A 23,918-nucleotide genomic window follows, 5' to 3' on the forward strand; every position below is an offset into this window, starting at 1 on the left:
AAGCAAGTGTTTACACAGTACATAAACACGGGTATGTAAATACTGCTCCTCCCTGGTCCACCCATCATATTTTCAAAAGTACAGTATGCTGTGCTTATAGTACGACAGTACAGTGGAAGCGGTTTGGCGCAGCGTGAAAGGTTTGGTTTCCCAACCTCGAGGTCGGGGTTTCAATCCCTCGCTGTGCATTTCGCTTGTGTCCTTGAGCAAGGCACTTTATCTGCATTGCTTCTCTCCATACAGGAGAATAAATGGGTACCTGGTGGGTTGCTTGCTCCTGCGCTGAATACAGCAGCAACACTTAGCATGTGGATCCAATGACCAGGGAGAGAAGCGCTTTGTATCTGCAAAGAAAGGCGCTATATAAATATATATGAATAGATTAGATTAGACAGTGACAGCAAGATTCAGTAAATTGGTTTCTGGCAAACTGGGTTTCAGCAACCTGTGTTGTCATGATTTCAGCGAACTGGATTCGGCAAACTGGGTTTCGGCAAACTGGATTTAGAGAAATTCATTAGCCCTGGTTGTGGCCATAGTCTGAATGTAATGGCCCTGTCACACCTTGACATCAAAACGCTGGCATCGATGCTTTTTTTTTCAATTTTGGGCACATTCATAACGTATTCATAATGTATTGAACGTATAAATAAAGTATTAGTAACTTATATAGAACATTTTAATCTTTATAAAAAACTTTCACAAACGAATGCTCAACGTGTTGTCAACATTTTAGCTGTACTATAATGTATACCAGCATGCTAATAAGCGTGCTCTTAACTTATACAAAACTTACCAATAACTTATTCGACGTACACTAGCGTACTGCCATTTTTTTCATACTTACATACGCTGTAAATCATCAAGGTGTGACAGGGCCATAAAATATAATTTCATCATTATTACAGACCAAAAAAATTCTTGTACAATATAATTTTTAGAACTGACAAATCAAATAGATGAAGAAGATACCAATTCTGAGCTGTATACAGATCCACTAGAAATGTCTTTCAACACAACCCAAGATAGAACTATGGATTCGGATGACCAAAGAGAAGGGGATACAAAAGAGAAGCATGATAGACAGAAACATGAAATAGCAGCAAAGAATGGTTCCCAGTGCTCTCCAATCACTGCGCTACTTATATCAACTGGTAAGTATTAATAGCAAAATAACCGTATATAACCATGTCTGTGTGTGTAGATACTAGATATAAAAATCCATAAATTCCCTATGCACAGTTGAGGGTGTATCTATACATAGCTTGATGTCTTATCTATGTTGCTAGCAACTGAAACGTGTATAGAAGAATGCTTTGGAGATATAATAATGCATCATAAAATCATGAAAACATTGAAAAATTAAGTAGCAATGAAAAGTTCATTTAAAAATTTTTTCCAGACCTTTTACTAAAAAAGTACTTAAATTAGCTAGCTAGTACGTCTGTGCAAAAGTATATAGAAAACAGTATACTGTATTATTTATATGTTTGATGGTGAGTAAACTATTGAAAGCTAACACTTTATCCCATTTAACTCACCAATTCAAATATAACGTAAATTTTAGGGGTTTCATTTTTTTTTTAGTCTTAATATACAGCATTACAGAGGGTACAGTTAGCTACCCAGTATTATCACGAGTCAAATGAAACCCCTGAGACCAATGTCTTATTTGGCCTAATTCGTTTGGATATGCTTAAATACGCTCAAATTCTTGAATAAATAAACAAAAATCCTGGTGTATAAGACGAATGCTAAATGAATGCTGATCGTACAACGAGCACCCATGTAACGAATACGGCATGTGTACACCCAACGAATGTTGAGCGTACACATGTATGCTTAGCGTGCTGTGGCCAGTCACATAACGTGTCTCAGCTGTGTCGACCTGAGTTCAAGATTTATTTGTTATCGTCATACATAATACATATACGAGATTTGTTTTTGACTTCAAACAAAAATAGCAAACAGTAAAAATCGGAAACAACACTATAAAAAGCAAGACAACATTTAACTGATATAATAATAGATAGCTTCATTATGCAACCACCTAAAAACTACCACACAAAGCTCAGCTGCCAAGTGAGCCGTTAATAGTGTAGAAGCAGCAGTCCAGGCAAAGGCTGCATCACCTCCAAGCACCCCTGTCCAGACAGACTCAACTAGACCACCAATCTCTCCACTGACAGTGTACCTCTTTAATCACCTCGAAACACCCGTCTGGAGAGATTCACCTAGACCACCAATCCCTCAACTCAATCGTTAATGAACAAAAAGAAAACTTACACCCAATGTGCGAAATGTTCAAACAAATGCTCACCTTATACAGAGTGTATTGAGCAGAATGTTGTCACACGTTCTAAATTTTCAACATGTCCAAAATTTTAATTTGATCCCAGTGTATTTCTGCGAACACTACGAACAGCTAACGTATGCAACATATGTCAAACATGTCACAAACCAATGGCCACTTGTGCGAATGTACACCAAAAATCATTGGCATATGTTGGCTCTATTCAATACAGAGTGACAGGGACTGTAGCTTAAAATGTAATAGAACAATTATACAAACAAAACGGAAAACAAAATCAAGCTAGCAAGAAACATTTAACTGTACAACCAGAAACCAAAAATGTTTTATTTATTCGATTATTGTTGTTGTGTTTGGTCGAACTGTAATGTTCAAAATTCTAACTGTTTACAAGTTCTTATGAATAGATTAGGTAGAATTTTACTTTCTGTTGATAGGACTCCTGTTGATTGTATTTTAAGTTGCCTTGGATGGAGTAGACTCAAATGTGATTTGGAATGAAAAATTACTTCTTATGACTTTCAAATGCTTAAAAGGATATGCCCCTCAATATTTGTCTTCAAAATTTACCTTTAACAATACTACCCATTCTAAAGGCACATGTAGCTAAACCCATAACAACCTGGTTCTTCCCATGTATAATATTGGACAAGGAAAAAGAACTTTTTTATATCAATCATCCAAAAGCTGGAATGAACTACCACACAAATTAAAACTTAATTTTAAAGAGATGTCGACTTTTTCATTCCAAAATCATTTAAAATAATATTTTCAAATTTTATTTTATTTTATTCTTTCTACTGTATATGTTTCTCGTCACTGTACCACTTTCAGTACTATAGTAGTGAAAGTGCCTATAGTATAAAGAAAGATTAAATAAATAAATAAATTCAAACACAACTACAACTGCAATAAAAAAGTATTTGTAGAAATAAAATATTGTGTCTAAGCTCTGTCCACCCTATTAAATTTTATGTTACAAATTTGTGTGATGTGTCCATATATGGGCATGATGATGACATATTACTAATAATACACCAAAATATGGGCATATCACATTTATTGTGTGGAAAGAGCTTTACTATTGTACAAAATTTTAAACTTAAGCTTTTATTCTGCTAATTATATTTTCTCCTTTAGGAGCAATAAAGGATGTTGATAATGATGGTAATTTGGACTTGATTAACTTGTATACTCGGCAAACAGTTGTACAGGATGGTGAAACCAATGTGCATAGTACTCTATCGCTCCAACGCTTGGAACTCCGCACCCATGACTTGAGTCACACCAGAGTTCCACTCCACAGCAACTTAACAGTCATCAAGACTGAGGATTGTGGGAAATGTGATGGTAGGTCTTCCATGAAGCTTCTCAATGATGGATGGCTGGGATATATGGGACTGCGTGGAGACAGTATATATGACATTGGACATAAGAATTAATTGTAGAGCAGTAAGATTTATTAGGCAGCGGTGGGCCGACTAGAGCATTGGTCCAAGTCTTCGAGCTCGAACTTATTCATGTCAAACTTGTCCATGGTTGGTTGGTAGTATAGTTTGTGGTGCTGCACGCTTGGCAATGATAGTCTAGTCAAATTGGGTGACATCTAGCCTGGGAATTTCCCTACCCATGATTTATTATGTTAAAAAAAACAATACAACATTTAAATGTATATAAATTTTTATGATATTGTATGTGATAGGTTGTTATTTGCTGTAATTTAAATACCTTAATGGTTTAGTAACCAGAATATACTTTTATTCGCCTTGCAGCTGAAGAGACTCAAAATAATACAACTGTATTATTTTATGGTACTTGCCTTGATTTATGTGGTAGTAGTAAAGCAGTATGGAAGAGAGGCAGCACATTCTTCTTCCCATACCGTAAATCTATTAAAGAATAGGGGAGCTACACTACTAATTTAAAGATTGCATCACTACTAAAGTAAAAGGATCCGAGGGATGGCTGGCATTTTGAAATTGGTTATTGAAAATTATTATTTTAAGGGGAAACTTGCTTTTTGAGGGCAGCTGGCTTTTTGAGAGTGCCTATCTATCGAACGAAACCTAGCTCATTGAAGGGCAGCTGACTCTTTGTAAAAGACTTTTTAAGCTTCACCTGACCCTGTCTTTAATAAGTAACATACCATACCGGTATGGCAAAAGATACTTTCATCATATATCGTGCATAATTAAAGATTTTAAACAGTATAATTTTGCCGAATAACAAAAAAAAAGCATGTCCAAATGGATCATCCCTTGCAAATAATACTGTGCAATGTGAATAATAAGTAGATGCCATTTCATGAAATTTCTTTAAGTTATACAAAAAATGGTAAATTACCTAGGCATGGTGACATTTTAAATAAATATAAGCTCAGTTATAGTGGATAGTGTGAATATTCTCAACCAATAACGATAATGAAACATATCAAAGTTTTAGTTTAGTTTTTTAGTTTTTTTTTTTATCAGAGTATTATTGGCATTCAATTATCTCATTCTTGCATCCACAACTGCACCTACAGTACTGTAGCTTTGTCTGAGTGTGTGACATAGTAGTATTTTTATTATTTTTATGTTTAGTTAAAAAATGGAAAGCTACTTACCAATACTTTAATTGATTTCCAAAAGTTTGTTGATGTCCACTCTAAGGCCAAAAGATCATCCTCGCTTCCTCCACCACTTGTGACAAAGGGTTTACTGAGATGGGCAATTGCTGCCCACACAAGACATTAAGTCATACATTGCCGGATCTTGCCTTGCTCTCTTATTCGTACTTTCTGGTGAAAGATAATGCATAACAAAACATAATATTCATCTTCCACCATTTAACATATCCTAATATAAACAATAATTATACCTTTATATCATTACAGAATATATAGAACATTTAATTATAGTAATAGAACAAAAAGTCATGAAAAATTGTAAATTAATGGTTCCTAAAGAAACCAGAGAGAGCTTGTAAGAATGTGGGAACTTATATTCAATGATAAAAATAATCAATGACAGTATTAACAGAAAGCAAGATGGGGAGTGGAGTTGAATAACTTGGTGGTTAAGATGCTTGCCTTCCAATCCCAGGGTCCTAGGTTCAATTCCTGTCAGTGTTGCAGGATTTTTTCCATGACCAAAACACTCCTTAAGTCTCACAATGGGATTTAGTCTGTGTATATGCATTGTGTATGTTCGTCTTGTGAAAGGGAACGTCACCTACACGTAGGACAGTGATTATTTATTTATTTATTTGGTAGTATATTTGTTTTTTTTTTCTTTTTGGTTTTAAGCTTTTCTATTTTCCTTTCATTTGTATATTTTGCAATAGTTCTTGTTTAGTTGTTTACTTCATAATTAAGTTTTCATGATATGTAAAATGTACATATAAGGCCTTGTGTAAGAACACCACCTTCTTGGTGAACAAGATTTTTTTTGTTATAATATATTTTTAGAAAAAAACAATATTAAAGATATATATACTTGCTGCTTGCCAAAAGTAAGACAATTTTATTCATTTGTATATTTTTGTAATAGTTCTTGTTTAGTTGTTTACTTCATAATTAAGTTTTCATGATATGTAAAATGTACATATACGGCCTCGTGTAAGAACACCACCTTCTTGGTAAACAATATTTTTTTTATTATAATATATTTTTAGAAAAAACGATATTGAAGATATATATATTTTGTGTTTGCCAAAAGTAAAACAATTTTAAGAATTTAATGTTTTCTACATTTCTTAACCTTTAACCCTTGATTTTGATGTTAATACTGTATATTATGTAGTGTTTTTTTTTTGTCTGTAATAAATAAAAAGCACATAAATATGTCAAAAGAAATGTCATGTAGAATTTATGTTGATATTTAATACCTGTATTTTGACTTTATAATTCATATGCCATATGTGAGGTCTCGCCACAAAATGAGTCATGGTTAGAAATTCAGAAATTGAGTTTATATTATATTTGAATAGATCACATTATAAGCTTTCATTTGGTCCTTGAATGGCTTCCTAACTATAAGTAAATCCAGAGATGTGTGCATTTAAAGTTTAGGTGTATAAGAACCACGGTTTGAGAAAATCAGCCTCAAAGATAAACTAACCTGTACAGGTAATATGGCTTGAATTACAGAATATGTGCAGAGAACACTGGTTTAGCAAGAAAATTCACTTACAAAGTATACAATCATAAAATATAAGTATCAAGTTATTCAAAAACATTAAAATCAAAATTTTGTAAAAATGTTGACTTTGGCCTGTTTTGGTAAATATCTCAATATGATTTCACCAACGATGTCTTTTTTCGTGGTGAGACCTAGCATATTGGGTCAGATAATTTTTTTTTAAATCTTATAAAAACAGCAAAATAAATTATAATAACAAAGGTAGCGAATGAGTGCCAGATCTTTGCATTTCTTTTTGTGTAAATAATACTTTTACTTTACATTTGTTTATGAGCAATGGATGATTCGGCAGTGAGAGATTTAGCGTGAAATTCCTGCAAGTAATGAAACAACACAACAGGATCTAACACATTGAAAGCAATGGCCTTGATGCATCTTGTCCCCTTACATTATTCTTGATAACTTCTACACATTACAACGACATGGATGATATACTTCCGGATAAATTTAGTTCCATATCGATGAGTCAGATCTATTCAACTACTGAAGGATATTCATAGCAATAATGTCAGTGGTGGTGCCGAAATCAGCCAATAATGATTCAAATCTCCTCAGCCCTCTGTATTTTGGGAAAATTTTAAGAATAGGCAGCTTGGAAATGGCACCCACAGAATGTAAAAAAGCATTTTTAAAGGAGTTCCTGATGGAATATAATTGACTTCTTCCCTGACGAGGGGGCCTTGCCACAGGGCCAACGTCTACGTTCTAATCCAAAAAATGATGCGTTATTGAAACTTGGTGTATTTATACAAGGTCAGCATCAATTGAAATTGAAACAGGGACTTATAAAGATCTGAAATGTTTAGGGTTCAGGGCCCACAGTGGCTCCTAACTTTATAAAACAGATTCACTTTGTTTACATTTAATTGTATTCCTACATTTCACCTCAGATTATTGACATGAGACACAGAACCTGGAATTTTTTTATTGATACATTGGTGTATCTAGGGGTGTGCATGGCCCCCCTCCCCCAAAAAAAAAAAAAAAAAGCCTGCACACCCAAGTTGTCCCCATTGCATGTTCGAAGCAAAAATCACGCTCAAGTAGCTAAAATTAATCATTTCATAACATTATTTTGGGAGCTACCTCTCAATTATCAAGCTACCCAATTCACCTTCATACCCCCATCACCCCCATTTCAAGACTCCTAGATATGCTACTATTATTAGACCAGACCATATTTGGCATGAATATTTAATATTATTATAACAAATCAATGGTTGTGAGACCCTCATTCATAGTTCAAAAATTTACCAAGACCAGTATAATGTGCAGTACACAGTGTATCACATTGTTCACTGACAATTCATGTGAAATGTTTCTATAGATTTAAACTAATTTATATTGTGGTATAATTGCATCATAGGTCATCAATTCCATAATTAAATATTAATTGAGAAATATGTCATTAGTATTGGTAAAATGATATTGATTGTAGTACAATAATTGTTTCAAAAATGTATGTTCCTATACTAAATACACCACGGACCTAGAGACGCTTTTAGTTTGTTTATCGATGATGTTAGGTGTCATTAATAATCATCGATTTAATTAACAATGATCCGAAAGTAGAATAAGAAAGTGAATTACATAATTTAATCTCAATTAGGATTTTGGCAATGTGCCATTGCCTGGGTGGCTGTTAATAGGAGTAGACAAAGGTTTGACAAATTGTTTCATATGCAAATTAGGCATAGACCTTCAACAATTGGTTTACTCAAAATGATTTAAAAGAAATTGTAATAAAATATTAATGAAGATGATAAGACACTGATCAATGACAATGGATTAAGGGTCAACCATTTTATCATATTAATCCTAAAATAAATGTGTTTTAAAAATGTTCATAAAAAAATAGCATCATTGAGTTTACTTACCGTACATTCTACCACTAGCTTTAAAAGACGTTGTTATAACCATTAGTATTTATAAAAGCATATTAAAATTCTACCCCGTAGAATAATGGATTATACCCTGTAGAATAATGGATTATTCCAAAGTGTCAACTGTCTTACATTTGCATACAGAGTAATGATCATGAAGTTAGTTGTAATATCACCAAGTTGTATTCACCACCAAATTTTCAACAATCACAAGACCTTAATGTTGGATTTACATACGTACATAAGCAAACAGTTTGATTTACGTAGCAAGTTGGTAAAAAAATTGAAATTCGTTGATACCCACACTGCATTCCAAGATGATTGTTGAGTTTTCGATTGATTAATTTTCTTTTTGTTTTGTGGCATTGTTAGTATAGTCTACTGCTCAGTTTGATATGCAGAATTTTCCATAAGTGCATTTTGTGAAAATTTTTTGCTAAGCTGCAAATAAAAAATGCACTGATTGATCACCACTTTATAATGCATTTTTCTTTTTATTGGTGGCATCTCAGAAGAAAGAAACAAGATTTTGCAAACAGAACAATTTAGTAGAGTAATTTAAATATATTTTAACTGTTACAATCACAACCAGTCAAGCAAAATGGATGACGTGTTGAACGCAAGTTTTTCAAGTGAGGGTCGGAATCATGTCGACAAAAAAGGTTTTGTTTACAGCAAGCATTTGAGTTCTAACAACCACCATCAGATCGTGCCAATGAGGGAAAAAAATACTTGGAATCGTTTGGTAGATAAAGACGGTCGTTGCACTGTTTCGCCAACAAGCAGGGCACACTGCTGGCGCTATGTTGTGGATTTTTTCACAACATCGGTAGATATGCCATGGCGCTACAATATTGCTATGGTTGTTCTCGGTTTCTTTCTCAACTGGTTCGTTTTCGGTTGCATTTACTATGTGCTTGCTTTCATCAGGGGTGATTTTGACAATCTTGATAACGAGGACTGGAAACCTTGCTTCCGCAACTTTGATAATTGGAAATCTGCTTTCATGTTTAGTATAGAAACCCAAACCACGATTGGCTATGGGTATCGTTGTCCCACAGAAGATTGTGGAGAGGTGATGTTTTTTCTCATGATTCAAACAATTTGGGCTAACTTTATAGAGGCTTTTATCATTGCTAGCTTAATTGCTAAATTTTCTCGTCCAAAGATGAGAGCAAGAACGATTATATTCAGCAAAACAGCTTGCATTACCATGAAAGATGGTAAATTAATTTTTCAATTCCGAGTGGGTGATCTTCAAAAAAGCCCAATTGTTGAGGGACACCTCCGATTACAATTGGTAAAACACTATGTAACAAAAGAGGGCTCTTACATGCCTTTCCAGGTTTTTGATATGAACATTGGCCATGATTTGGGCTTAGACCGCATTTTTCTTGTGTGGCCAATCCAAATTGTTCATGTAATAAACAAGAAAAGTCCGCTATATGAAATTAGTAAGGAAACACTGTTAGACTCAAAATTTGAAATCATTGCGATTCTTGAAGGTATTGTTGAGGCCACAGGTACAACTACACAAGCAAGAACGTCATATTTGCCAAATGAAATTGAGTGGGGGTACGATTTTAAAACAGTTGTAACTGAGAAAAAGGGAGTTTTGGATGTTAACCTGAATTATTTCCACCACACCGCACTCACAGACACAACGCCATTAAGCGCTAAGGAACTGCAAGATAGTCTTGCTGTTGCAAGTCCAGGAGGATCTGATGGAGATTTTGATCGATCTGGAAACCACTGTGATCGGGATAATGAAGCATCCGAGAACAGATCAAATACAAGGAAATGTTGTCACATGCGTAACCGAAGTGTGGAAATCGAACCAACATTATGACAAACAACTGAAGGTACTTACAAAATTAAATAATCTATTATTTCGATGCGAGTTGGCATCAGGAAAATTTCATAGGAGTGATGTTTCGCCCTACCTGACATGTATCGTACCAAATACTCAGTACATCCCCAAATATTTTTTTAGTAAGTATTGGGGACATACTGAGCATTCAGTATAACACGTCATTGTACAGTAAGGCAAAACATCACTCCTATCAACTATATTTCTATTTCCTGCTGAACTCATTTACAGTATACTGTAATAAAAAAATGGTAATATGAATTTTTTGTAGACCTTAGTACCAACTCTAGTAATCATCAAATCTCCAGATGACTTAATTACAGTGTAATTTTGTACGCTATAAAACAGATGAAATCAATATATCAGGTGTAAAGTGTACATTATATCAACCTGTATAAAATGCTATAAATTTAATGATGACTATGCAGTAACAAGATATATCTCACTAGCAATACAATATAATTAATGACTCATTTTACTATTTCAATACTGTTACTGTATATCAAATTCCACCAAAGTTTGAATGTGACGGTTATTTTTACTCTATTAGGTACTTGCTATATTTAAGCTGTCAATTTTCATCATCATAAAGATCATTATTTTTCATTATCATTATTAATACTACCACCATTACAAACATCACCACCACCTACAGATTCATCATTACCTCTATTTCCACCACTAACACAATACCATCAATACTGTATGTCACCTTCATCATCACCACACTAACACCACTATCACTGGCACAGCCGCTACAATCGTCATCATTTATTATGATCATCACCATCACAAGTTAAATCAATCTGCATACAACGTCAGTGTAGCTCAGATAAATTTGAGATTGAACCTTAGCTATGAAACATGCAAGCTTTGTAACAAAGCAGTTCATAAGTGCTCGTAATACCGTGCCAAGAGTGCTCAAACTACATATAATAGTGGGCCAGCTAAATGCAAAACAGCAATGGTGCTATAGAGTGCTCAACAAAACAAATGTTAACGAGCTATAATAAATTAAATCAATCTGCATACAACATTTTTCTGCTGCTGTCGATCGTTTATGCGATATCCAAAGCTCAAGGTGTGCCTTCTAGTGGCCAACATGCATGCACCACCGACAATACGTACTGTAGGAGCCGTATTATGATGGAGAGTATAGTGTTAAACATCCACAGCCTTGAACATAAGCAGCTTGTTGATTCCATAGCTCAACTTCAATTTCAAATATCTACGCTGCACTGATGAGTCCTCAAAGTACGAAAAAATGTTGTATGCAGATTGATTTAATTTATTATAGCTCGTTAACATTTGTTTTGTTGAGCACTCTATAGCACCATTGCTGTTTTGCATTTATGTATTTGTTCACAAATTCACGGACTAGTGCTGCCTCGTAAGAATTTCGTAGGACGCGTAAAGAATGACAAAATATTCTGTGTATCTACTGGAACCGAGCCACATAGCTTGTATTCCACTATTTGCATTCACACCTGGGCTGTGTATATATATATTTCAACTCAAAAGACCAAAGAAGTCAGTGATTACTTGTAGTGAATTACTGGAAATCTGGCTTCAGTGCCTATACAGTCAATAAAATAAAAAAAAACTACATTAGTACAATACAGTACTCGCGCAAATAGGCACCCAGACGCTTAACATATTTTTTGCACTTTTTGAGGGGGCACTTTAATATTCAAACGGGATGCTTATGAAAACAAAATGGAAATTGAGGGGATGTAAATGTTCTTTTGAATTATATTATTATTAAAGTAGGTAGATTAGGATTATATGTTTTGGGTATCGTATCCTGGGCATATACTGTAGGCCTAAGTATAACAGGTGGTTTTCAACTGAGTTGTTAACCCAGGTTAAACAATAAATAAATAAAAATAAATAATATGGAATAGATGAAAATTGAGGGGGTGCTTTCAAAACTTTGAAAATGGGGTGCTTTATAAATGAAAATACAAGTCATAGTACCCAAATGAATGAAGCCCAGATTAAGTAATGATGTGTAGTCAAGTACAATTGCTATGGAGGACGAATAACATGACAACAATGAAAATTTACTAAATCGCTTTTTACGAGTTTATTCTAATCACAATGACAACCAGTAAAGTACTTATAATTTAAATTTATATGTGTTAAAATGTCCAATCAGATAAACATAGTGGACTACACTATTTGTAGCCGCTTACAGTACCATAGTTTAATCAATGTCAATTTTCTCGTGGTCAATTTATCGATGTCAGGATCAAGATGTACCTCACCTCCTCGTCATCTGAAATATTTTCAAATGGGGTTAATCAATTGTCCTTGCCTTCCACTAGCTGCAGATGTACATGGCCATACAGTATTTTAATTTTCAGTTTTTAAATACTATAGTTCTAAATCCAAAATGATGTACTGTACATGGTAGCAATAAAACAAGTACAGGATTCTAATGATGTATCAAAACTGAACACCATGTTAAACTTACTTTAATGGAGACTGACCAACTGAGAAATGAATGGAGAGACAGATCAACCGAATGCTGAGATGCGAAAAGTTGAGGCATCGGACAGAGAATTAAGTCGGTGATGTAAATAATGTTCTGTGTACTGTACTGTATGATTGATTTTTTTAGGAATCTAGGGGTACTTATTCAAAATTGAGGGGCTCTTATTCAAATTAGGTGCGTTTATTCAAATGGGGTGCTTATTCGCACGAATACGGTATGTAGTACAGTACATATTGTATATAATATGGGTTTTCTCACTTATATTACACTTATATTAGCCATTCTTTGTTAACATATTTGGCTACTCGTGACTAGCAAAGAAAATTAAACTATCAAAAGCCAAAAATGTTAGAGCAGAAATAAACCAAATGGTTACCACAACCAAAGATTATCATTTCATTTCTTAAAAACACCCGTGAAAAGTGATAAAATTCAAATTTCGCTGCATATTAAGTTTTGGTAGAGAAAATTTGTTAGTCCAAAATTTTTTGTGATGAATTTTAGGTATAGAGAGATAATGGATTCTATGGATTGATGTCATTAATTTGGTGAATACTGTCTTTGCATAAATATATGCACACTCTGACAATAAAGGAATCCCAGTGAACACTTGGGCCCACTCATAGCTTCAACCTGAGAAGATAATTCCCTATGTCTTTTAGATACATTCTAATTGATTAGACTGGGATTCAATATTTTACTGCGTCATCATCGGAATAAATGTACCAAGATTTAAGATTCAAACATAAATCAACTACACCACTGATGGATTATCATTCAAACTTCATACTGGTCATAGAACCTTCTGATATTGTACGTATCCTTTCAGCTCTTTCTCGAATAGGCCTAGGTATCTTCAAAATTCAGCAATTTCAAATTACGTTAATACTTTCAGATCACGGATGTTTCATCAATGAAATAGGACTAACCTTCACTTCTGTACAATTAACTAATTAATTTGTTTGCTGTGGCTATAGTCGTTTGATAATTTATTGTTCGATTTCTGGTAGTATTGAGTTAAGTCTTGAAGAACAGTGATTTAAAATCATTTTGTTTTTCAATTTTGACAAAAATACCCTTTCCCCTAAAGCCCTGTCTACACTTACAAATTTCCTTTGACAAAAAAACTATTGTATGCCCATTTTATGGTAATGATATGCCTATGGTCATGATGTGACATCATCATGACCATATTTAGGCATGTCACATGTTTTTGTCAAATACAATTTGATAGTCTGGTCAGGGCTTTATTTAAATGATAAAAACAATGGATAATGAATAAATGAATAATAATGAATTACAGAGGACTTTTGTATACTACAGTACTACAATATTAATTTACATAATATCAGAACATTAAATTAATCATGACATACCCTCTCACTGACCAGGATAACTTGGAACAAGGGAAAATGCATATGCAGGGCATATGGTGAATGTTGAAAGTTCTGCTGGTTTGTACTGTACTATATCATATTCTAAATACAAAATAGAATCCAAAGAAAATGTTTTTTTTTAATAAGATAAAATAAAAATGTTTTATTAATTCAAAATTACATGCTTGTTGTCTTTTAGACATGGTGAGTAAAGGTGAATACATAGAACTGGAGAAACAAAGGAATGGATTTGTATATATTTGGACAGTTTAAAATCATCTGGAAAAACTTTTCAACATACAATGACATGATTCATAAGGAATTTCTCGGGACTCATCATATGCCAATAAACATTTGAAATGCACTCTACTAAAGAACAACTTTGACTTTACTCTTCACGACGTGATTCCATGGAGAACATGAGACAAGGTGCGCTACAAGTTGTTTTTAAAGAAAATCCGCTCAGCTTTTGCCATCAACAATCAGCAGACGATGTTGCGTTGCAAAGCGCTCATAGAGAACAGATGGATGTAGTAATGTAGTATGTGCCCAACCTTCTGTAGGTAATGCTCCAATGTTATTGATGAAGGGAAAATTATCTTATGGAAGTGAATTATCTTTAAAACATTAAATATCTTACACAATGACAACTAAAGTTTGAATTGCATTATCACACAGAGAAGATGTTTCTATCAAAATTGAAAAAAATGAAGTGAATGACATTTGGCAGATAAACTGCATTAATTTGCTTTCACCGTAATCATAGATAAAATCTCAAATAATATACATACATTATGGATAGTTTGTGTAGGACAATTTGCATTTTATTAAGCAACACTGTAATAATAGCAGTCAGAAGGGTTGGCAGAGTTCAACCTTTTACTTCACCAATATTTGTGGTCTCCAACCTTCCACCATTGTCTTCAAAATACGTAACAATTATAAAAATTCACTTAAAATTCTGGGAACTGGCTCAGCTGTTACACAAGGTAGTAAAAATAGGTTTCATTTATTATTAGCATAGCAATGAAAAAGGTTATTACATATTTAAATATCACTGCTACCTTTCAGTAAGACACTTTTATACCAATATTATATGCAAATGTAAAGTTACATAACATAATTTTAGTATTTATTTGATTTTTACGTTACTTTTATTCTTTTAAACTAGTTTGTAAATATATTGATGAGGGTTTTGAATAGACTGGATCATGGAGGTATGTCTGGATTTAAAATAGATTTCTTTAAGTCAAATTGTGGCATCATCATTTATCTAATTTTTCTATATCTGAATGCCTGCAGTTCCTTGACCTTTTTCTGGCTGACGTGCAAAAAAAAAAGCTCAAACAGACCAGTTTACTGTGGCACCAAGAGGAATATTTTTTCGCTAGGTCAAGTCGAACGCAACAAGCTTAATTTTCCTATATAGCTTTGGCGAACCCTAATAAAGCCTGGACCTATGATAGGCCTAAAATGTCGTAGGCTAGTCATCAGGATATAAAAAAAAATCTTTTTTTGCTGTCAAACAGAACTAAGCTCCTTTTTCCCAAATTAATTTCTTAGTTTATGTCCAAAATTGCTTTTTATGCTAAGTTAAGATAACATTTTTGTCCCAGAATGTCGATTTTTTTTTCATAATAACACTGTAGCAATTATATTTAATTTTAATTCTACTATGATGTTTACGTCGATTCTCAATTGCTACTTCCCTATAGTACTCACAAAATATCAGGATTTTGACTTTGCTCCCTAAAAAATCTAAACTTAGTTCCTTTTATTTAGTCATTTATTCCAAATTATAAATAAACTGTACGTGCCATGTTCCATTTATATAGAGTATAATGCCAGAGCTTCTATGCAAAAAAATATTTTGACTAAATTATATAGTGTTGCATGAATTTATGCTGAGAATTAATCTGTACAGCTGTAATAACCTTATCTGCATTCAATTATCATTATTTCCATGATTTATAGACAATTTTATATAGTATAACATTATTTATAAATATATTTGTCCTGTATATATGTATTACTTACATTTAAATAAAATTTACCATATATTTATTTCTCTGAGATTTACAAGATGAGTAGACAATGAAATATCCTAAACTTAGTGTATATATTTTGTAGATACCTAGCAATCTGATTTACTTGAATGTGCTGTACATAAATATTAATTAATTATAATTAATGTTATTTAGGATATGAACATGTAATATGTACAGCGTTCTTGTGTAATATTTTCATTAACTACAATTGTTCAGATATATATGTTGAAATTTGGAAAACCATCACAAATTCAAATAGAACATTAAGTTCTGTCCACACTATTAAATATAAGCACATCATCACTATATACAGGCACACCATGACCATATATAGGCACATCATGACCATATATAGGCACATCATCACTATATATAGGCATACCATGACCATATATAGGCACATCATCACTATATATAGGCACATCATGACCATATATAGGCACATCATCACTATATACAGGCATACCATGACCATATATAGGCACATCATGACCATATATAGGCACATCATCACTATATATAGGCACATCATGACCATATATAGGCACATCATCACTATATATAGGCACATCATGACCATATATAGGCACATCATCACTATAGGCACATCATCACTATAGGCACATCATGACCATATATAGGCACATCATGACCATATATAGGCACATCATCACTATATATAGGCACACCATGACCATATATAGGCACACCATGACCATATATAGGCACATCATGACCATACTGTATATAGGCACATCATCACTATATATAGGCAGATCATGACCATATATAGGCACATCATCACTATATATAGGCACATCATGACCATATATAGGCACATCATCACTATATATAGGCACACGTCCATGACCATATATAGGCACATCATCACTATATATAGGCACACGTCCATGACCATATATAGGCACATCATCACTATATATAGGCACACCATGACCATATATAGGCACATCATCACTATATTGGCATACAACATTTTGAAAGTCTGGACAGGACTTTAGGTCTTAAATTTGTGTGAATTTTGTGTGAATTACCCTTTTATGGGCATGATGATGTTTGTCATATCACATCCTTAAATGGCCATGATGATGGTATATCAATCCTTAAATTGGCATGATGATGATATAATCCTTAAATGGCCATTATGATGTCATATCACATCCTTAAATGGCCATGATGATGTCATACCATGGCCATGATGATGTCATACCACATCCTTAAATAGGCATGATGATGATATATCAATCCTTAAATGGGCATGATGATGATATATCAATCCTTAAATGGGCATGATGATGATATATCAATCCTTAAATGGCCATAATGATGTCATATCACATCCTTAAATGGTCATGATGATAATATATCAATCCTTAAATGGCCATGATGATGTCATATCACATCCTTAAATGGGCATATGATGATGATATCAATCCTTAAATGGCCATGATGATACAGAAATGTCATATCACATCCTTAAATGGCCATGATGATGATATATACTGTATCATACCAGCTTATAATGAAATACAGATCAAAAAACATAATTCAGACTTATTGGTTAGCACAGAATTCTTTCTAGTACAAAATTTCTTAGATTAGTAGTATACTGGCCCATGGAAGGGTCTGTGCAAAGAATATATGAACACTATTATATATGACATTTTACTGTTAACTTTGAGTACTTTGGAACTTCTCTGGCTGATCTTAGAAATTTATCCTCTCCTAAACAATTTTTTTATTCCACTTAAGAATTTTCTCTTTTGCGAATTATGTTTGTCTTTATTTGCAATGTTTGAACGATTCTCTCTCTGCGCTGGTGGCAAGTTTGTTTTAAACTGCAATAGGCGTATTATAAATTTAATTGCAAATTATCATTACAATAAGTATCTGTTTCTATATTTAAATTGAAAACAACAGTAATAAACTTTCAATAAACAAAAAAAGGACATAATGAATTTTATTGTTAAGTGTTATTAGTTTCATAAAGGATATACAGTACCTCCTTGGTTTCATAGACAACATATCATTAACAGCTGGCAACTGGATGTCAAAATATAAAAAAATTTAATCCACTGTTTTCTAAATTGTATGTAGTTATACTTGAAGTATAAGAATGTAGTAAATTCTGCCAATTTTATCATATACTGTACTGTAATAGTTTAGATAAAATGCTCTAAGTTATCGGATGGAAACATGTGCCATCTCATTAACATTGTTCACTTCCAACTACGCAATAGTAATTACAATAGGATTAAAAAACAAATATGTTGTTTTCACTTTACTGTTTTTTTACTGAGAAAGAATCTTGTATAAATATAGCAAGTGGTGATTTAAAGGATCCAGGCCTAATATCGAAAGGTCCACTGATTAATCTCAGATAAGAAAGTATAATACATACTCCAAGTATTGAAATACACGCTGGCGTGTATTTCAATACTTGGAGTATGTATTATACTTTCTTATCAGGCCTAATATAGTTGTGGCATGGGAATAGACCTTTCCGGGCTGTCAAACAAACTTCCAAGTAACCAATCAGAACAAGGCATATACGCGCTGCTTACAAACATGTTTTCCACACAAACACGTGAGTTACGAGTTTGTGCAGTGCGAGAAGCGACGTCGATATGACTATTCAGTCCAACAAAAACCTTTTCCAAAGCCAAAAAAAGAGAAAGAAAATATCCTATATTTCAACAGGGTAAACAAGCACACAGCTCAACGGTAGGATTTATTTAAGTTAAGGGAGGCCTACAAAAATAATCGGATCGCGTCGGGATTGGCCTAGCCAGGCCTATCTGATGTCGATCTTCAGGCTCTACCAATGCCTAGGCTTACATTTTAAGATATTCGGCCTCAGCTGTATACCGCGTTCAATGGATCGCGCCTGATCTCAGGACATAGGGCCTGGTATTAATTTTTCTAATAAATTGCAATCTACAAATAAATTGTCAGGAAAATATTCAACAGTATGACAATGCAGGCCTTCCCCTAGGCAGCTTAGATTAGGCCTATATGTAGATGTATTTAAAGCCTAACCTAGCTAGGCTGCCTATATTATGCAAGAGATTGTTGTGTTTCATACAAATCATTAATAAATACAATATATACTTTTTTCATAGCATTTTGTTATTGGAGAATGGTCAAACTATTGAAAATCCTGACCCAATAAATGCAGATGGAACACCAACTGTGCGTAGACGTCCCTACCAGAAATACATTTGAGAAACCAAAACAAAATATCACAGAATGTAAGTTAGGATAGTCATGAGTAGATTTTTCATATTTAAAAAAAATGGTAATTGTAGGCCTACAGGGTTTGATACAGGAGTTTGTGCTGAAGTTTGTTACCTCTTGTATTGTGAACTTGAATATTATTAAGGAAAGTAAGAAAATAATGTTAGCAGCATCAAATGCAATATAAAAAAACAATTGTAAAATAAAAAAGAATAAATGTTTTATGTTGAAAATTTTAATAGATTATGCATAACATTCAGAACATATTACAAACTATTACTAAATTAATTACTGTACATAGCAATACATTTGAAATGTAAAATTATATTACATGTTTATCAATCTGTCATGAAATACTGGAAAGTGTGAATAGATATCCTTATACAATTTTGTTGACATTGTAATACAGAATACTGAAAAGTAATAATTATATATTCACTGGTGGATATGCATTCACATCGACTAAAGATAACAATTACAAGTCAAATGATGTAGTCAGATATTGGGACAGTTGGGGCAATCCCACACCATTTTTCTAATGAGTCCACACAGAATGGGTCCACAATTTTCAAAAATGGGTCCAAATTATGTAATTTTATGCATAAAATGGGTCCACTTTTTGAAAAATGAGTTCAGATTTTTCATATTTTTTCTGTAAAATGGGTCCACATTGTTTGAATTTATGCATAAAGTGGGTCCACACAAAATGTGTAATTCCTTGTGTAGATTCAGGGCCGTCCATCGGGCTGCCAAGAGGGGAAACTCTAACAGGGGAAAGGGTTGGTGTGGGCTCTCAGTTACAAGCGTGAAGTGTGAGAAAGATTGCATGAAGACGCAAACAATCTTTTTGATGGGGCACTGTCAACCTGGAGTAGCCCATTATTAGGGGACCCATGTCATTATTGAGTCCCATGATAGCAATTATTTTTGAAAAAAATATGGGAAAAAATGCTCCCTGCAATTTTTATGGGCCCCCTGTTAAACTAGGGCCCTGGGGATATTTTCCACCTTCCAGCTCTTTTGGTGGCCCTATGTATATTCAAACTATTGGTGTTGAATTTAAATAAAAGATGTATGTTAGATGTATGCCGTTGAAAATTAAATTTAATCATTATGATTCAATTACAGTTATAGAAGCTCCTGTGTGTGTGTGGATTTTTTTTTTGTCATCATATACCGTATTTAATTTGCTTTAATATTATTTTTAGTGAACATATTTTGACGTTATACAAAGCCATGTTGATTGATGGATGGATTGGGTTAGGTAGTCCCTCAAATTTTAGTCTCAGATCAACGTACAGTACATATGGCTAGATAGCAGTACAGTTTAGAAAAGAAATTACAATACTAAACACTACATGAAATGCACTAGTTTAATGCCTTTTTGTTTTGATTGTAAATCTGTTTACATAACGTTTCGGTCAACCACCGTGCGCTGAATGGTACAAGATTTTAATGAAGTGTAAGCAGTTTACAAAAAAACAAAAACAAAAAAAAAACATTAGATTTATATAGTATGACTGGTTCTTCTGATTGTGTAGACTAATTTCTAAAATGTCCAGTGAGAAACATCAAATCCGAATCTTATATAGCAATTATTTTAATTTCTATATGGCCTGGATAATATAAAAATCAGTCAAAATATCATTGACAGATTTAGATAGCCTCCTGACTAGGCCGGTGACGGTATGACTACTGTAGGCCTCCCTAGGCCTAGGCCTATTTGTACTCGAACATGGGAGGGAGAGGCCAGAATGTGGACTTCAGAAACAGGAAGGCGTGAAATCCATGTTAAACCAGGTACTGCCTAAAATAATTAATATAAATGTAGTTTCCTAATTTTTAAGTCGAAACCTTCCTGTGACATTATCCCGATTTGCAACAAGAAGAATCGATGAGATTTTTATGCTGAAATCTCGATGTGAAACCATGGAGATGAATAAGACTTACGCATTAATAGCCAGCATTTTCCATCAACTTTAGTGTTATTATTTTAATTATATGAATGTATACTTGCAAATAGTAATTTAGACCTCTTTTTAAGACATTTTCTGATACATTTTTATGATTCGGCAGAAACGTAAAACAGATATTGTCCAGAATACCTAACAATTACTCTGTTCCTGTGACCGCACAGCCAGCCATGTTTTCTTCTACAAAATGATGTTGTTTGTGGGCCCTTAACAATATCCAAGGGGCGGGGCTTAGCGGAAAGGTCTATTGCACAATTACAACATACAGATTTCTCCAATTAACCAGTGCAGTATCTCCTACACTTGTCAATACCAACTAATAACTGCCACAGTTTGTTAAAAACATGACTGGTGGTATTATGGTTTACAAATACAAACTGTAATAGTGGATTTCATCAATAGGGGTGAAAGGTTACTGATGTATTATTAAGAATCATGTAGATTACAGTACCCTAAACAAATAAGGGGTATGGTTGAATAAACATATCTCAAGATCCAATTTACTCATTAATATTGTTCTAAATATAATACAAAATGTCTTTCATGAGACAAATATAGAATTCAAATTATTTAAAAATACAAATAACAATTAAATGTCAAAATTCAATAGCAGTATTTTACAGTATTTTTCAAAAGTGTTCTAAAATATTGAATACCTTAAACAAAAAACAAGCTAATTGCACATTCAATTGAATCAAATAAGTAACCAACTTTTCAAATGAGGTCTAAAAACAATTCATTTCTTTGCGCATTTGTGAGGGTTGTGAGGAAAGGGGTTTTGTTGCATACAGTATTTGATCAATTTGATATATTCAAAAAAATATATGAAGCGATATTTTGACAAAAATTGGTTTTCAATGTTTCTGATAAGTTTAATATGTATATTTCACGATAGCAAATGTTCTGAGTTGATTTCTTTAGAGGTATTTCTAAGGAACATTTTGTAAAGTCCTTTTTCAAAATTGATAAAAAAACCAACAAAAAATTTATCAGTTCTTTAATTATATTTAAGGTGATTTTCTCAAAAAGCATATTTTTAACACATTTGGATTTGAAAATATAATTATATTACTGCACTAAAAAATCTGATTCAAAGACCAAAATACATGACTCATTTTTCCCCACAGCTCAACACAGATTTTTTGAAAAATTCTTTAGATACCGTATTCATTCGCCCCAGGGCAGAGTATATGAACAGCATTATATTTATACATCTGTTATAATAAAATACGGTACTTTTTCTAAAATCAAATTATTTAATGAAAGTACCGGTAATAAAAATATTACATTTTAGTGTTTAAGTTTAAAAAACAAATAGCAATTTTATTGTTTTCTATACAACTCAATTTGTTTAGCAAGCATTTTTAGCAGTGCATGGAAATGAACAGTTTTTGAACTTTTGACTGGCTATTTTATTATGAAATGCAATTCAAGAAGAGTTTTCACAGTTTGAGTCAGATATCTGTGTTAATGAGAATTAAAATAACGAAAGCTAATTTGAGCTAATTGGTCTTTGATGAACACCGAAACATTAATATTACACCAATGTCCGTTTAGGCATTATAATTGCACAATAATCACTAATTATCACATATATCTCATCAGAAATTGTAATGTGACTTTTTTTTAAGTATTTTTTTTGGATGCTTGATATTCACTATATAATTTTACCTCATTTGAGTTTTTGTTATTTATGATGCTAATGGTTTATTCACAAGTTTGAATAAATGTTCACACATATAGTACACATGTAGGCAGTGTTTGAAAGACTCTTCTTTTCAAGCAGAATATAAATAAGTGCAGATACGTGAGTTCTTAAGGGTAAGTTTTATGAATCATCAACATCTGGATAAGAATTGTTCAATAAAAATGCTATATACAGCATACACAATCTAAAAATATCTGTATATTTATCAGTCTCAAATACTGGTAATATATAAATATAAGACCTTCATTATGTTTGACACTATCCAGATAGTTGATAATAATAAACATAAGCTCTGTAGGTGTATGTCCAGGGCCGATGTAACCCAATAAGAGTGTACCGTAGTAAAGGGTAGCTCCAAGTGCTTGAGCGGTCTTAGGGAGGGAAACCCGGAAGCTACACTATTAGAATTTGAAATTAAAAAATACATCAACATTCTTTCTCTTCCGACGCAGTGCAGTGGCAGAACCAGCAGGGGGAAGGTCAAAACCCCCACTGGCCAGAACTTGTAGGGCAGTCAGACCAAAAAAAAAAAAAAAAGTTATTGAGATGAGTTTGAGAGTACAGTAGAGTAACAATTGTTTGTATTTTATAAACTTTACATTTAAAAGTATTTTTCAAGTCAGAGTCCCATTATTGGCCTCCTAGGTCCCTATTTAAAAAAGAAATCCCATTGGGGAGGGGAACAGGCCCCCATACCTTCCCCAGCTCAGGCCGACGGCCCTCAGATGGCACTGCGCCAAAGTTATGCTTATCTCAAATAGTTCCCACTGTCGGACAGCTTGGACCCCTCCCCCCCCCCCTGAAAATATATCT

General features: G+C 33.4%; 2 protein-coding genes across 2 annotated transcripts; both read left to right on the top strand.

The window, feature by feature from the left end:
* Nucleotides 1-276: 276 nt before the first annotated feature.
* On the top strand, nucleotides 277-6,344 carry LOC117117528. The gene is made up of 2 exons (XM_033261843.1): nucleotides 277-1,154; nucleotides 3,452-6,344. The coding sequence occupies exons 1-2, from the start codon at nucleotides 1,004-1,006 to the stop codon at nucleotides 3,751-3,753; spliced, it is 453 nt and encodes a 150-aa protein (XP_033117734.1). The 5' UTR covers nucleotides 277-1,003; the 3' UTR covers nucleotides 3,754-6,344.
* A 2,161-nt stretch (nucleotides 6,345-8,505) lies between these two features.
* On the top strand, nucleotides 8,506-16,554 carry LOC117117530 (G protein-activated inward rectifier potassium channel 2-like). Its single transcript, XM_033261846.1, has 2 exons — nucleotides 8,506-10,237; nucleotides 14,318-16,554. Exon 1 carries the CDS (start codon nucleotides 8,977-8,979, stop codon nucleotides 10,222-10,224), a length of 1,248 nt encoding a protein of 415 aa, XP_033117737.1. The 5' UTR covers nucleotides 8,506-8,976; the 3' UTR covers nucleotides 10,225-10,237; nucleotides 14,318-16,554.
* Nucleotides 16,555-23,918: the final 7,364 nt, after the last annotated feature.

The sequence above is a fragment of the Anneissia japonica genome, unplaced genomic scaffold, assembly GCF_011630105.1.
Source record: "Anneissia japonica isolate Jap-2015-1 unplaced genomic scaffold, ASM1163010v1 scaffold288275_len480233_cov166, whole genome shotgun sequence".
Taxonomy (NCBI): Eukaryota; Metazoa; Echinodermata; class Crinoidea; order Comatulida; family Comatulidae; genus Anneissia; species Anneissia japonica.

Coding starts and splice junctions, on each gene's coding strand:
- LOC117117528 (XM_033261843.1), top strand. CDS start 1,004: ATGTCTTTCAACACAACCCAAGATAGAACTATGGATTCGGATGACCAA. Junction 1,155..3,451: donor TGCGCTACTTATATCAACTG/GTAAGTATTAAT, acceptor TTTCTCCTTTAG/GAGCAATAAAGGATGTTGAT.
- LOC117117530 (XM_033261846.1), top strand. CDS start 8,977: ATGGATGACGTGTTGAACGCAAGTTTTTCAAGTGAGGGTCGGAATCAT.